We start from the raw sequence: 17,462 nt of genomic DNA, 5'->3' as shown, positions 1-17,462 counted from the left end.
ATCTGTAGTAAGAAAAGTGCAGTTGTCGGTCTTTAGTAGAGTGCCCGACAGTTAATGGAAGTTGAGTAATTTAATTAAAAGAGTTTAATTAATTATTCAAGTACCATTGGAGCTTCAATCTACAGGTCCATGAGGTCCCCTCTGTAGCTCAATGGGGATTAAATGAGAATCAATTTTGGATTAATTTGAATTGAATGAATTAATTATATGTGATATAATTAAGCTAATTTAATTATATATGATATAATTACTATAATGTATTTTATACATTATAAAGTTTATCTGAGAGGAAATAAATATTTGAATATGATTCAAATATTAATTATATGAATTGGATTCATATAATTAAATTTAACATAAATGAGATTTATATTAAATGCCATTGGTGAGAGAATTGAAACTATATGTTATATTGTATTTGATACAATATAGAAACTATAGGTTATATGTTATATATGATATAACATATAGTTATGTATATGTGTATTAAATTAGTTACGATCATCCCGAGCCAAGTATACATTACGATCATCTTGAGCCAAGTATACATTACGATCATCCCAAAAAAGAAGCCTATTACAGTTGCAATAATTGTATTGCATTGTCGTACATCTTAGTTACTAACTTGTCCAATGTGCATTGTACTGTAAGACCTATATGCGTGCTCCGATTCATCGAATGTTTCATACAAGTTGTATAATGCCTCCTTGTACCCGCTGACTTGTTCATGACATTTGTGCCAGGATAGATAGATCCCTGGGATACGACCAATGAAAACGACATAGAATTTGCGTTTTTTCATCTACCTATATTTTTAGAATAAGGGTAGTAAATACCAGTATTTGTGGGAGTTAGGATACACAAGTTATGGTATAAGGGTCCCCTCATACAACCTTTACTACCTATAAAAAAAACTAAAGTATGCAACTAGATATTTTAGTTGACACATTATAACTATCTCTACATACTAGGGACACAAGTCGAGACATACGTATTATAAGCATAATTTAGAATTATTTCATGCATATAGTTTTAAAATTTATACTTAAAAAGGATATAAAAAAACCTATTAACTTTGAATATGGTATCAATAAAAACATCAAACCATAAATTAATTTATCATAAATTGCAATAATTGAACTTCTTCTGATTTGAATAAAATGTAAATATTGTGGGTTAATAATAAATAATTTGGAAAAATTTAGTTCTCATAGCATTTTTATTTTTTTATTGTGTAATTCAAAACTGTAAAATGATATTGGTATCAATTGAAACTTTGAACTTCTCATAAGTGTATTAATTAATATTCTTTAGACTTAGAATTAAAAATAATTTATTTCTCATTTTTTAAAAGAAAGAGCCAAATAATTTATTTATTACTTTTTCCCTTTTCTTTAGCATAATTATTTTTAGATGAAAAAAATAAACAAGGTTGATTGGAGAATAAACAGTGAGAAAATGTGGAAAAATATTCAAACTATAATTTTGGTACTATGTTGATTCAAACCAAACGTATTATTGATCCAAACAAAATTTATGATTCAAATTCATTCATTTGATAAACCAAGACTTAAATTGATATAACTCATAATTTAATATAAAATAATATTTTTCATAATAACTTTTTGTTATAATAATCTTCTTGAAGAAAAAAAGGAAAAAAAATGTAGTACAATATTCTTACAAGGGAGAAAATGTGGGAAAATGTCCAATACAAGTCAAAGAATATGTAATCATAATACATAAAGGTATGTTCCCCAACAAGTACAAGAAAGAGTAGACAATAATTAAACATTCCCCAACAAGTACAAGAAAGAGTAGACAGTAACGAAAAGCATCCCGAACTAAAAACTTACAAACCTCAAACTAGTACCAAAAGGTATGTTCGATTAGTTCGGCCCTACATGGAAGAAAATAAATGTATTTAGACAATAATATATATTAAAACGGTGGAAGTAGTAATAAAATATACGACTTCATATCTTTGTTTATGTTTGGAGTAAGCAAGGGTCGAGACATCCACACTGGGGCAGAATATTCGGTTCTAACAAAAACAAAAAAAAGAAAATTGTTAGTGACAGATTTTACTTCGATTATAAGGGGAGAAAGAAGCATACCTTATATGGATGAAATAAGTTGAAGTTTGAGGTAGAAAAAGGAAACAAAGTATACTGCAACGTCTAGACAACACATACTAGAAAGTAAAATAGATTTAAGAGAAAGTTGAAATAAAAAGGAAGGATAGGGACTTACTAACACACTTTACCAAAGGAGTTTGTGGAGAAGTCTTAAAAAAATATGAGGACAAATTGGGATATAAATAGAGAATACAATAAGTTTGATTGGTGAAGAAGGTTAAGAAAACTTAAGTGTACCTAACCTTAATAAATCCAAACAATAATTATAGTATCCATATTAAAGACAGTGAGGCGAAAAGTAAATACACCCATATTAACGGCAGTCAAGTAAAAAATAAATAGTCAATATTAATTTGGTAGTTGACCTAAAAATGGACATAAATACAACATATTATCTAACATATGAAAAGACATAATAATACAGATTAGAGGCCTTAGAATTTGAAGAAGCTATTTCATTGGAACAAATCCAACTCCAAACAAAGAAAAGAAATAATTTCAACATTTCTAAAATTGAAGTGAAATTTAAAAGTACAAAAATTAGAATTAAAAACAGATTTGAAGGAAATAAAACTAAAACAGATTGAAAGGAAATGAAACTAAAACAGAAAACATACTCTAAAGATTAGGAAAAACGAATTCAAAGGAAATAAAAAAACTATTAAAAAACAGAGATGTATGCCCTTTTTTAAGTCCAAAAATCATAAAGAAATAAAATTAAAACAGAAATCAAACTCAAATATGAGACTTGGAACAAATCATCATCGACCTTCATTGAAAAAAAAAGGAAAGAAAACAAACCTGTTGTTGGGGTGGAATGTCCCCTCACCAAGCTCCAATAACACGGTCAACATTCTTAATTAACTCCCGTTCCAATTCCGATGGAAAAGCAGAAGAAAAATAGCAAGGGAATGTCACATGTTTTAATATTGAAGCGGTAAGAGAAAATCTGGATAAAAAAGTATGGAAAATAGTCAGGAAATAGAGACGAATTGTAAGGGAAAACAACAATGGATAGTAATTGTAAGAGAAAAAAAATTATAGGAGTAAACCCTAGGTAGTCAAAACATGCAAGATAAATCAGAACACTCTGGAATCGAAAAAGCAAACATGTAAGAAAGAATATCAAAGCAATGAAGAAACAGTGGATAGTAATCGTAAGAGGAAAAAGAATTTAGGAGTAAACCCTAGGTAGTCACAAACATGCAAGATAAATCAGAATACTCCGAAATAAAAAAATCAAACATGCAAAAAAGAATAGAAAACATGCAATAAAGAATATGACATGACAAAATCAAGAGAACAACATACAAATATTCAGCGTCGAACAAAGAAATCGAAAAAGAAAATTAGATATGAACAAAAAAGAAAAACTAGATCTACTATAAAATTGTCCAATAAAATAATTAGATCTACTAAGAAAATAGTTTGATCTACTGAAACATCGTTAGATTACAAGAAAATCGTTCGTATGTAACCGATCTAAGAAGAAATCAAAGAAGTCTGAGAAGAAATCAAAGAAGTCTGAGAGGAATAGATATACAAAGAAATCATTAAGAAAAAAACAAAAAAAAAAAAGACATACGGAGAAACCAAAGCAGAGAAGCAAGGAGATGAAGAGAAATACAACCCATTCCAGCCAGAGGGAGTATAGAGAGATGAACGAAGAAGACAAATGAAACGGCGAAAGAAAGGAGAAGATGAGAAGAGAGAGAGATGGTTCTGATTATTTACACGTGACGGGAAGATAGAGGGAGGTGGAATAATCAAAACCTGCAAGATTGGAGCATGAAACGAGGAGGTAAAACGGTGGGTTAAAAAACAACTCCTTAGGGCTTTTTCAAAAAAAAAAAAGAAATAATAATAATAATTATTATTATTAAGTTGGGCATCTTATGAGAGAAGACAAAAGATTGGGTTGGGCTGATAAAAATAAGATTGGGTATCTATTGGGCTGCTAGGCGTGAGCTGAGATAAAGAATTGAATAAATATTTATTCATATAAAATTTAATATATCTATTAGTGTTAATATAATGGGGCCGGTTCGGTATGGTTTGTCCCAGTTTTTAAGGGTATTGAACTGTGGACCGAACCAGACCCATCGATTATACTCTGCACTGACGGTTCTATATGCTTTAAAAAACAGACCAAACCAGTCGATTCGGTCCAGCTTGTCCGATTTTTTTTTTCGATTTTTACACACTCCTACTCAAAGGTCCTCAACTTATTCAATATTTTTAAAAATTCACGAATCAACAATAAACACAATCTAGAATTTAGGATTTATAAGGCATAAATTCAAATTCAAATTTTTTATTATGTCAAATACCTATTAAACAAAAAATTGAAAATCACCATTTAGACACAAAATTAAAAGTTGAGAAATTTATTAAACACTTTTAAAAAGTAATATATATATATATATTTTAAGTGAAAATTAATACTTATATAATCTTTAGTTTTAGATATAATTTTCATTTGGTTTCTAAGTTTCAAAAAGTTACATTTTACTCATGAATTTTTTTAGTTTAATATCTATTTGGTCAATATATTCCAAAATGTCATATTTTTACCCTCAAATTGTTGTGACTTGTGAATTTAGTTTCAATTTGTTATGGACTTTAAGATTTTATATTTTTACTAGGAGTTTTCTATAATGCTTCCTTTTTTAGTCGTATGTGTTAAATTTCTATTAATTAATTCAAATGAATTTAAATTATTAATATCAAATTAGTTTTCATTAATTTTCCCATTAAAATTAAAATTAAGTATTAAAAAAATCACATCACAATCTTTTTTTAAGAACACATAAAAAAAACTAACTAAATAATTTCATCGGATAAGGAACACGGAGAAGAATAGAATCTTGCTCCTCCGACACCTTAGTTGTGAGTGAATGCGTCATAATATTACGACAACACCATAGGAAAATGAGACATCACCCATCTGAAGAATACAATATCTTAATCCAACTTAAACAAGCCATTACTAACGTGAAGTGACATAATACCATCAAGAGTAGGGACAAATTTAGTATGGATTTACGGGGTTCAGACCTCTCAACTTTATGCTCTTTATATAATATATATATATAAATGACATAGTATCAAAATCAATAGCTAGTCCAATGGTAAATCTACCTTCTATATTTTGAACCTCACTCATTATATTTATTTTTACTAAATTATATAAAGCCACTAATCGAGAGCATCACAAATGGTGAAATAACTTTAACTTCAAGAATATTCACCACATTGCATATTAAGAAGAAACTATTCAAGGATAAAAATATGACCAAACACCCACCACTCAATCCAACATTAGCTTCTAAACAATTATAATCATGAAACTCAAGGGACTAATCAAATATGAGTTTATCTTAGCTCAAAATATGAAAATAACAACAATCACCATATCATGACCATTAACAAGTATATCCACAAGGTTTTCCATTCAAACATCGATCAACAAGAAATAAGAGTGAATAAAATGCATATTATTTTGTATATTGAATAAAAAGGAAAATAGGCATTTTTAAATATAAAATAACATTTAAAAATATTTACACAAAAAAGTTGTACTTTTTAAACTTTTTGCTAAATATTTTTGGGTTTTTTCTTAAAATTATAAATTATAAATTATAAATGAACAAATCATCTTAATACGTCTCGTTTAACTGTGCGGTGCCATCGTATCTTAAAGTCTCAAACCAGAGTTGAACAAGTGGAAGTGATCGGATTAAACAATGCCGGAAGCAGATATTTCCGGCCATTGCCGCCGTTTGCATTGTAACTCGCTCCGGTGGTTCGGTCCACCAGAAGCTCCCCAGGGTACCCCGGAAAAGCCCCTTTCCCAAATATTCCGGTGCAGGCCGACGCCGCCTCCAGCGGTGCTTCCTTGGAGCCTTGATAGAACCCATTCCCGAACGGATTCGTCGCAGTTCCGGCAAGAAGACTCGCCAGGTTTATTATAATACCGTCCATTCCCACATCCTTATTTGGCGGCACTAACGGCGGATTCTGAGGACCGTACACCGGCCGGTGAAACGGCCAAGCACACTGCCCTGGACATTGGGTTGCTGAATTACCCACCCAAATATACTCAAATTTGTACCTCTTCCCCTTAATCGGAGCTCCGACGGAAATCCCATGAGACCCACATTTGTTAAAACAGAATCCGTCAACGGTGACATCCGCCGCCGTTAAAACCACATTGATTGCATATTTGTGTCTGCCTCTGGAGGCCAGAGAAAGAATGTGACGATCGGTTAGAGATTTTCCAAGGGAATATTTGGGGTCGAGAATTTGCGATCCCAATGAGAGAGAAACGCGATGGGATTTCTTAGCGAGATTGTAAAATTTGTTAATGGCGTTCCACCAAGTGGAAACAGAGGGATGAGGGGAAACAGTTGATTTGGAAGAAGAAGAAACAGAATTGATGAAATCAGTAACAATGGATTTCTGGGAGGGAATGAAATTGCCATACCAAATGAGATTAATGGTTATGTTACCGGACAGAAGAGGGCCGCCATGGTATTCGAAAGGGAAGGAGTCGAGATCGAGAGGTTGGTCTGTGAAGGCAAGGTTTCTGGCGGCGACGACGGTGGCAGTGGCGGAGATGGAGTGAACGGAGGAAGAAAGTAAAAGGAGAAGAGAAAGAGTAATGGAGGACATGATGGGGAAAAATTGGAAGGTGAAGAGAAATGGAGGGAAGAAAATGGGTATTTATTGTGTGAGAAAGAGCAGGATGAGTTGTGATAGTGCGGCGCATGATGGATTTTGATTTGATGAGTCAATTTAGTTTTTTGGTGCAACTAATTGGATTTGCATTATTTGTTTATTTATTTATTGCTAAACATTGTGCTATACTCCTGTTTTTTAATTTTTATTTTATTATGTAGGTTGTTGTTGGCAACATTTATTGTTTTTATATTACATTTTCATATTTTCAATTATAGTATTCTATTATTCTATATATGTGTGTATATATTTATGAGCTAATCTTTGTTTTTTTTTTTTTTTTTTCTTTTCAAAGTAATTGAGGCAATCTTATTCAAGGCAAATGGATGTGTAATCTAATATTATTTAGGTCAAATTATAAATTTACTCCCTAATTTTTTTTTATATATATTTATGTGTTAATAGATTCAGTATTTCAAGAAGTATATAATAAGTTTTCAATTTTTAACTTTGTACTTATAAATTCTTAATGTATTCTGGTTTATTAAAATTTTTTACATTTAAGAATGAATTTTATGTTCAAGACCCGTAAAAGATGTTGAATGGATCAATGGCGTATTAAATATAAAAATTAAATGATCAAAAGACTTGGTTAGAAAAAAAAAAAGTAATTTTTAAAATTTTTTTTTATTGAGCCTTGATTATGTGAATCTGTAAACGTTAAAGTGAAGGGATACAAATTATTCCGAGTGCCCTTCCCTGTTTAATTCACCAAATAGTTTCAAGAAATACCAATGTAATGTTCTAATGTTTTTTAGTCTAACAAATTCAAATGGAAATCAAACTCTGTACGGTTTGATTAATGTGTAGAATTAAATTAACCATGGTAAATCTAACAATAATTTCATAAAGTTGGTATTTTTCTTTTTAAAAATTTATTTTTAAAATTAAACCTTAAGTAGTGAGAGATTCAAACTCCTAAATTCTTAGATGAGAACATATATCTTAATTAGTCAAGCTAAAGTGATACTTATAGCATTAATTAGAAAACATATAGATTTAACTAATTAAATCTAAAACATCTATTAATCCTAAATTAACAACTTAACTAAGTATTAACTAAACTACTAAGACTTGACATTTATCCATTTATCTTACCAAATTTCTTATAGATATTTCACCTCTTTAGACTGAAATTTATTCTTAAATCGTTTGAAACCTTTTGATGTGGAAGTCTAGATTCAAGAATGAGGTATAGGTATTTGTTGATTTCATTTGTGACATATTTTTTTTATAGTTGTTCATGCTTGAAGTTATAGCTTTTCGGCTATTTGGCTTGAAGATATACCTCATTGGGGAGTTTTTGCTGTCCCTTCTGATTTATTGAGCATTTAAGTTGCTCTCTCTTTTTTCTTTCTAGTTGTGAAACTATTAATTTATTTTTTAAGAATGCTAGATAGTCTACTATGTCAAGTACAATAATAAATGTTGAATAAAAACTTTGATGCATCTACGAAATAAAGATTAAATACCATATTAGTTACGAAAGGTAAATGTAGCTAAACAAAATTATCCTCGAAGTGATTTCAAATGGTATAGAAAAATTCATGGATCCTTAACAAAGTCGATTTTTTTTTCCTTACAAGAATTGGATTGGATAAATCATCTACATTGTGACAAACACTCAATGAATGAGGATGTAGCTCACATAGTAAAGAGTAAGCTTTGCATGCGAGAGGTATGAGGTTTGATATCTTGTATCTCCAACCTTACCACATCTTTACATTTTATCATCCTACTATGGTTGAGAATCTTATTTTATATGATTTGATTTGTAGGTTTGATTTTAGGGGTGGAATCGGTTCGGTTTGGTTCGATTTGATGGCCAAACCGAACCGAACCACTTTTGTTTATACATGAAACCGAACCGAACCGAACCGGTTCAATTCGGTTTCAGTTTTTTTTTTGTTCTTCCTTTTATTTTCCTTCTTCCTTCCAAGTTCTATGAAACGAACGAAGTGACAAAATTTTTTACATGGATTGGCTCGAATGAAGCGAACGGAAGAAGAACGACGAAGTTACGAAAGAAGAACGGCGAAAGTAGAACGGAAGCGGCGGTCTACGAAAGAAGGACGGTGGCGGCGAGGCGAAAGTCTTTCGAAAGCGGCGGTCCTCTAGTTCACGAAAGAAGAATGGTGTCCGGCGAAACTTTCCTCTGATCTGGTCGACGAAAGAAGAACGGTGGCGGCGGCAAAAAAAAAACCCCTAGAAATTCTCCTTTCGAAAGCGTTGCGATTTCGAATGCGTGCAACTACAGGGGTGGAATCGCTGTCTGCTAGTGCTGATTTAAATTTAGGTTATTTATTATTAAATAAATATTAATATTATATATATATATATATATATATATATATTTATATTTAAACGGTTCGGTTCGGTTTAGAAATCGATTCTCAAGCTTTGAACTGAGCCAAACCGTTTAAATTCGGTTTCAACAACCCAACGAACTACATCGAACCGAAAAATTCGGATTTGCTTATAAATCAGTTCGGTTCGGTTCGGTTTTGCAATTCGGTTCGGATTGAGCAATTTTGTTGTCCATCCCTATTTGATTTCACCTAAATACAAACAAGACTTCAGAAATTATCACAAAATTAGTATTTCTTCTTTTAAAAAAATATTAACTTTAGAGATCAACAATCTGGTGAGATATTTGAACTCCTAAACTCTTGGATGAATATATATATATATATATATATATATTTTTAATTAGTCAAGCTAAAGTGATACTTTTAGCATTAATTAGAAAACATATAGGTAACTAATTAAACCTGAAACACTAATTAATCCAAAATTAACAACTTAACTAAGTATTAACTAAACTATTAATTTCCTTTTTAAGAATATTAATCTTTTAAAACGTGTGCTTTGCACGTGGTATTTCCATTTTATTTATCATGTTAACAAAAAAGAAGGAAAATTCAAACAAAAACAAAACCACAATAAATATTAACTATGTTAATTGGATTCATAAAATTGAATTTAATATAAACGAGATTTATATGAAATACCATTTATGAGAGAATTAAAACTATAGGTTATATTGTATATCATACAATATTAAACCATATGTTATGTGTTATATATATGACATAACATATACTTATATATATATATATAATGGTTTTGTTAAAATCAATTTATTAATTTTAATTTCGAATTTCAGAGAGGGAAATAACTTCCTTCCCCTGATCTCTCTCAACTCATGTAATGAGTGGGAGGTTATATGAGTTTTGTGGAGGTGGTTTTTCTTTTTACAGAGAAGATTACACAGAGAGTAGATGAAGAGACTCTCTAGAAAAATCTCCTTGACTCTCTCTCTCTCCTCTTAATTTTCTCTCACTCTCTTCCAATCTTCCCAATAGTGCACAACTTCTTAGATTCTCATCCCAGAGAATATAGAAGAATCCAATTGGTGGTGACCATTTGGATCGTTCGAGGGGTTTCAATTTCATGATAGTACGTGACCAATTTTGAAGAAGAGGAAATTCGTGAAGAAGATCGGATCTTCAAAGGTAAGGGTTTCTAAGCCCTAATTAATTTTTCCTTTTCTCAATTTATTAAGCATGCTGTAAATTTTGTGCTACTGCATTATTTTGTTTCTGTAATTTTTCATTTTGTGAAAAACCAAAAATTGGGATGATCCACATTTTCGCTCAAGGGCCTTCATAGGTTCCTTCACAAGATACGACCTAAAGGGTTTATAGTATAGGGATAATGATTGGTACCTTATCTTGGTAACACTATGGATACGACCCAGTTTGTATTCGACAAACGTAATGATCCAACGCGTTCATGTAGGTGACATGCAAGTGGGGGTATCCTATACAATGAGTTTGCATAAGACTGAACCGCGAAATAGTAACCATTAGATGTAACACCGTTAACTAGTCAAGTCTCTATTTCAATAGGATGACCTAGATGACTTAATCTTAATCTTGAGTATATTATGAACTCTTGTTCAGAAGGGGTTATCCTTTGATTTGTATGGGTGAGAGTGGCCAGATCAACGACTCAATATGCCTACCATTTTGGGGACGAGACCAAGTGGGGTGCTGGGAACATAATAATAGAAGACAAAATTCACTCCTTCCTCCTTGAGGGAAAATAGATGAGTGTTCCCTTTGTAAGGGATCAGATCTTGTGACGGAAGTGGTTTGATGAGGAACGCCTTGCATTCCGCGATTCAATTTTACATTAAACAAAATTATTACACTAAACAGAATAAATAAACACCTAAATTAGCATGCTTTTAAGGAAAGGATTAGAACGATTCTTACCTTCGTAGATTCCCTAATGCCACGAACAAGTTTCTTCAAGGTTCCAACGAATGGATCTTCTAATGGTCTTGATCACATCGAACATTACCACGAGAGAAACCTCATTATTCTCTTAGGATTCCAATAAAGGATGGGTGGTATCCAACCATTGGGAGAGAGAGAAGAGAATAGTGTTTTTTGGAGAGTAGAGTGGCTCAGAGAAAATTCTACACAATAACATTAGGAAGTTGTGTATTGCAAGAGCTCCTCTATAATGAGACTGTACTATGTGATTTGCAAAAGGCCGTAGGGAGGTTTTTATATAGGGAAGAGCCAAGGCCTTTCCATAATATATTTTCATTTTCTTTAATTATTAAATAACACTTATTTAATTAATTAACCCATATAATTAAATAACACTTATTTAATTAATTAGCCCAATTAAATAACACTTATTTAATTATAATTTGCACAATAATTAAATAAACAATTATATATTGAACCCAATTTAATATATATATATATATATATTTAATTATCATATACATCGCATGTATATGTGCAATACCTCTCTATTAATTAATTTTCTATGAATCTAATTCTTGAATTAATTAATTTGAATCTTATTCAAATATTACTTTCCAATTTAATAATAGATCATATCCATAATTAATTATATATTAATCACATTAATATATAGTTTTCCCAAATTAATTTGAACAATTCAAATTATTCCTTTTAAGTATCCTCTAGTGAGCTGACCTGGTGGACCTGTAGATCAAAATCTCCAAATTAATTGGCTAAACTTATTAACCAAATTAATCAATATTCGTTAACTGTGGGTACACTCCAAGCTGCACTCTTTTCACTACAGATATATTTTTGTTTCCACGGATATAGACCAATACCAGCAAGTTAGTCCTTCACGAGTGTTTGTAACACCAACTAGATTAAATTAATGTTTTATCCTTGGGTTACCTCTGGGTCCTTATGTACTAGTGCTCCTCTAATGAACAACCTATTTCTGGTCCAACCAATAAACAGAAACCTCTCTCGGGCCAACGAGAGGATAGAACCCTTTGTTCAAGTCTTGGAGACACCTCTTAAGGGAATACTCATCTACTTACCCTTAAGGCGGGAAAGAGTGAATTCCATTTTGTATCATTATATTCCCAACTCCCAACTCGATCTTGTCCGCAAGATAGTAGGCATATTGGGTCGGCGATCTGGCCACCTTCACCCATACAAGTCAAAGGACAATCCATCGTAAACAGGAGTTCATAATATACTAAGGATTAGACTAAGTTGCCTAGGTCATCCAATTGAAATAGGAACCTAACTAGTTAACGGTGTTACATCTAGTGGTTACTATTTCGTGGTTCAGACTTATGCAAACTCATTGCATAGGATACCCCCATTCATGTGTCATCTGCATGAATGCATTTGATCATTGAATTTGTATCAAATACAAAGTGAGTCGTATCCATAAAGTTATCAAGATAAGGTACCTAGCCTTATCCCTGTACTATAGACCCTTTAGACTATATTTTGAACATTGATCCCTGTATGACTCCACATATAGTTCAAGATTCATAGGATAACCTTGGATGTTAGTTTATTGGATATAGCGTTATTAAGACAAAATAGACAAATAACATAAACAATAACCTTTATTGAATTCAAATCGCTAACTTTTTATTGATGACAGTCAATTAACAATGTTTACTATCTACGAATTTTAGGGCATAAAACCCAACAAACTCCCCTTTGAACTAAAACTTTAGTAAGTGGGTTGTACACAATCTAAATTGGGGATTATAGTAAATAAATACAATAAACTATGACATCCATATATCCATTATAAATCTCCTACTTGCCCTAGATTATATAATGTACATTTCTCGTAGACCTAGACTCTTCTAGATGACCCTCAAACACTTTAGTCGAAAGAGAGTCTTCGTATACGGATCAGCAGTGGCTACTGTCTTGTTGTTGTCACAGTATAAGATGGTGGACAAGTCCATATTTGGAACCACTTCAAATTGCTTAGGAACTTTCTTAACCAAAGTTCTTCCTTTTCTTTTTCACAAGCAGCCACATACTTAGTTTCCATGATAGAATTTTCAATGCATCCTTGCTTGGTGCTACACCACACTACAGCTCCCAGGGTAGACATTTATCCTTATGTGGATTTCCTAGAATCCTTGTCAGCTTAGAAATCAGATTTAGTGTATCCTATAAGGATCAAATCCTTAGCTCCATACATTAGTTTATAGTCCCTTGTTTTCCTAAGATACTTGAGGATGTTCTCAACCGTTGTCTAGTGCTCTAACCCTGGATTAGATTGGTACCTACTGATTATTCCCACTACAAAACAAATGTCTGGCCTAGTGTAGAGCATAACAAACATTAAGCTGTCCATAGCTAAGGCATAAGGAACATGTCTCATATCTTCAATTTCTTGAGGTGTCTTAGGACACTGTTCCTTAATGTCAGTAAGGTATCCTAAATCATTCCCCATGAGTAAGATATCTCCACCAAAAGTACTAGAAAAATTACTTTATCAACGTTTTGATTAAAACTAAAATATTTGATTGTTGTATCAAATCTAATGTTCCAAGATTTGCATGCTTGTTTTAACCCACAAATGGATCGATTCAACTTGTAAACCTTTTGCTCCTGACCTTGGACTATGAATCTCTCGGGCTGAGACATAAAGATATTCTTCTTAAGATTGTTATTTAGAAAAGCAGTCTTGACATCCATTTGTCATATCCCATAGTCATAATATGTGGCTATAGACAAGAGAATCTTATAGACTTAAACATAGCAATGGGGGGAAAAGTTTCCTCATAGTCAACTCCTTCCCTTTGGGTATAACTCTTTACTACAAGTCTAGTTTTGAAAGTCTAGACCTTTCCAGCTACATCTCTTTTTCTCTTATATATCCATTTACACCCTATGGGTTTGACCCCTTCAGGTAAATCTACAAGCTTTCATACTGAATTGGAGTACATGGACTCCATTTCAAACTCTATGGCTTTGACCCATTGGTCCTTATCTACGTCATTCATTGCCTATTTATAAGACAATGGATCTTCAACATCCCATCTGGTATGACAACCTGAGTTTCTGTTAAACCCAAGTAACGGTCAGGTTGTGTCACAATCCTCCCACTACGTCGAAGCTCTCTCAACGATTGAAAGGGACGAGACTAACCTAAAGTGCTGACTTCTTCATTAACTCTTAATGAAGGACCAGCTTCATCAACAAACCTATTGATTCTTCAGTAGCTTCACTTAATACTACTTTGCTACATGGTTTGTGATCTTTCATGTGGTCTTCCTTTAAAAATGTAACATTTGTCGATACAAACACTTTATTTTCTTGAGGGTCATAAAATAGATGATCTCTTGTTTCCTTAGAGTAACCAACAAATTGGCACAATCTTGAATGAGGTTCTAAATTCTTAGGATTTTTCACTAACACATATGCAGGACAATCCCAAATTCTGAAGTAACGTAAACTCGATTTATGCTCCCTTCATAACTTCAAAGGTGTTTCAGAAACACTATTTGAGGGAACATTGTTCATGATGTGAACTGTAGTCTCTACTGCATGCCCCTAAAACGAGTAAAGCAATTAAACATAGCTCATTATAAATGAACCATATCTAATAAGGTTCTAGTTCTTCTTTCTGATACACCGTTTTGCTGAGGTGTACCTGAAGGATCTCTTACCGAAGAGTTCCATGAGCGCATTCGGATCCTCCGATTTCACTGTGACTGAAATATAATAATATACATTCAAACATACAATTATGCAAACAAATCTTAATTAACAACATGCTATGAACAAGAAAATAACAAAGGAGAGAGTGCCATACCAGTTGAAGACAATCTTCAATCTTCGGAACTTAACGCAGCGGAACCCTCCACCCGATCAACCAATGCTCAGCAACAGCATCGACTATAGTAGCACGAACAACTTCACGAACACGAACGCCACGGGGACGACACCACCAGAAAAGAGCCCCAGGTATTCTCGAAATGAGAACCCAAAGTGTGGTCTTTGGTGAATTTGGTAGAGGAAGGAGGAAGCACGAATCATGCAGGCAATAAACATATGGGAGGAAAAAAGGCGCTATGACATAGCGTGATGCTTATCGTTTAGGAGACACTAGACGATTGTGTAGGTTTTACTGAACGATCGTTTGGGAAATGGTATACGATCATTTAGAAAAATTGGCACACTGTATAATTGTTTAGAGAAGCTATGCGATCGTCTAGGCGACAGTGTGCGATTGTTTAGGCGCGAGGTAGACGATCGTTTAGGCGGAGAGTTACTATCGCATAGGCTCTCGAAATGCATAAGCGATCGATTAGCTTTTCACCAACGCACGCTTGCGATTTCTTTTGGACGATCGATTGAACGATCACTTCAAAAATGAAACGAATTTCATTTTTGTTCATCAATTACAATAACCGACGAATCCCACTAACCCATGTCCAAACATGATTTTTAAATTAATTATCATATAATTAACCAACTAAAATATTAATAAATATAATCATATTATATTTTTATCCTATAGTTTGATATCACATATCTACTATAGTATTTTCTCCTTTACTTGATATAAATCATATTTATATATAATTTCCTCCAAAATAATGTATCTTATACATTTAGCCAATTATATCATATATAATTAACTAGTCCAATTATATCATATATAATCGAACTTCCTCTTGTCAATTTGAACATTTCAAATTAACCCAAACACTGGTTCTCAACATTATCCAAGCTACCCAGGAGCTGAACTCTTTTTATCACAAATATATTTTCGTGTCCATCGGATATAACCAATCATGAGTACGATGACCCTTCACAGATGCTCGTAAGTACAGTTGGACCAAATTACCATTTTGACCCTGTAGATACATCTCACTCCTTAAGTATCGTTGATTCCTCTTATGAACAATAAAAACATGGACCAACTATGTGTGAACACCTCTCGAGCCAAGAGAAGGTGTGTGGCGCCACATCGTTCAAACCCTGGATCAGCCCGTAAGGGAGCTATCTATCTACTTAGCCTTACCTCGAAGAAGGAGTGAATTCCATCTTGTGTAGTTGAGTTCCTAGCTCCCAAATCAGACGAATCCCCAAAATGGTAGGTTTGAATCGGCGACTTGGCCACTCGCACCCATACAAATCAAAGAACCACTCTCAACGGCAGGAGTTCCCAACTCACTCAGGATTGAGGTCATGTTACCTATGGTCATCATAGTGAAGTGAAGTCTCTGTCATGAACGTTGTTATATAATGAGACGTTAACACTTTGTGGCCAGGTCTTATACAAACTCTTTGTATAGGACGCCCTCGCTCGCATGTCCCCAACACGAATGATCAGGATCAGACCATCTGTGATAAGTCAAAACACTTGTGACCATTCCACAAAGCGGGCTCCATCCGTAGCGTTGCCAGGATAAGGTTTCCCTTCTATATCCATATACTACAGACCATTTTGGTTATCACTCAAGACATGATCCACTTGTATGTCACCACATACATTGAGTCACATACAGATAACCAGGGATTTTATGTTTATTGGTTTGTGGTAAAGCAAATAAAACAAATAATCGAGCAAATATACAAGATGTGAAGTAAATATCATATATTAACAACACAACCGTTCGTACAAACTGTTTACAAACTGCAAGACACGAGACTTTAGGGCATCAACCCCAACAATCTTCCACTTGTCCTAAAGTGAAATGGGGTGTACAAAAATCTAGTACAAAACAATAAACTACGGCACAAAAGCCCAGTACATGAAAATCTCCAACTTGCCCTAGTTAAACCGCGGGCGATCCTGTAGACCCATACTCCATAGGTGACCCTCAAACACTGTAGCCATGAGAGCCTTCGTAAACAAGTCAGCAACATTAAAATGGCCTGGGTTAGACTGATTCGTCTCATCTCCTCAACCTCTTGAGGCGTCTTAGGACACATGTCCTTAGACAAAGTGACTTCATGCCTGAACGGAAGTAGGCCCCTCTTGGAGTCTTGCATCGAGTACTTGAGCAACATCTTGTCAATGTATGATGCCTGAGATAGTCCTAGCAATTTGTTCTTACGATCCCGTAAGATCTATATACCTAGAATAAACTGAGCCTCTCCTAAATCTTTCATTTGGAATTGGGTCGCTAGCTAGTTCTTAACTGCAGTCAGTAGACCTACATCATTCGCAATGAGTAGGATATCGTCTACATAGAACACTAAGAAGGCTACTGAAGCGTTGATGATCTTCTTATAGACACAA

General features: G+C 33.3%; 1 protein-coding gene and 1 long non-coding RNA gene across 2 annotated transcripts; both read right to left on the bottom strand.

The window, feature by feature from the left end:
- Positions 1–1,675: 1,675 nt before the first annotated feature.
- LOC120087101 (uncharacterized) lies at positions 1,676–3,931 on the bottom strand. The gene is made up of 3 exons (XR_005484429.2): positions 3,724–3,931; positions 2,940–3,087; positions 1,676–2,044 (listed from the first exon to the last, which is right to left on the bottom strand). It is a non-coding gene; the product is annotated as an uncharacterized LOC120087101 (long non-coding RNA).
- Positions 3,932–5,531: 1,600 nt separating this feature from the next.
- Positions 5,532–6,856, bottom strand: LOC120086735 (protein EXORDIUM-like 1). The gene has a single exon (XM_039043521.2). The coding sequence runs from the start codon at positions 6,810–6,812 to the stop codon at positions 5,844–5,846; it is 969 nt and encodes a 322-aa protein (XP_038899449.2). The 5' UTR covers positions 6,813–6,856; the 3' UTR covers positions 5,532–5,843.
- Between the last annotated feature and the right edge of the window lie 10,606 nt (positions 6,857–17,462).

The sequence above is a fragment of the Benincasa hispida genome, chromosome 9 (assembly GCF_027475165.1).
Source record: "Benincasa hispida cultivar pf3 chromosome 9, pf3_genome.v1.1, whole genome shotgun sequence".
Lineage (NCBI taxonomy): Eukaryota > Viridiplantae > Streptophyta > Magnoliopsida > Cucurbitales > Cucurbitaceae > Benincasa > Benincasa hispida.
Note: the sequence above shows the minus strand (reverse complement) of the source record. Positions and strands in the feature narration are given on the sequence as shown.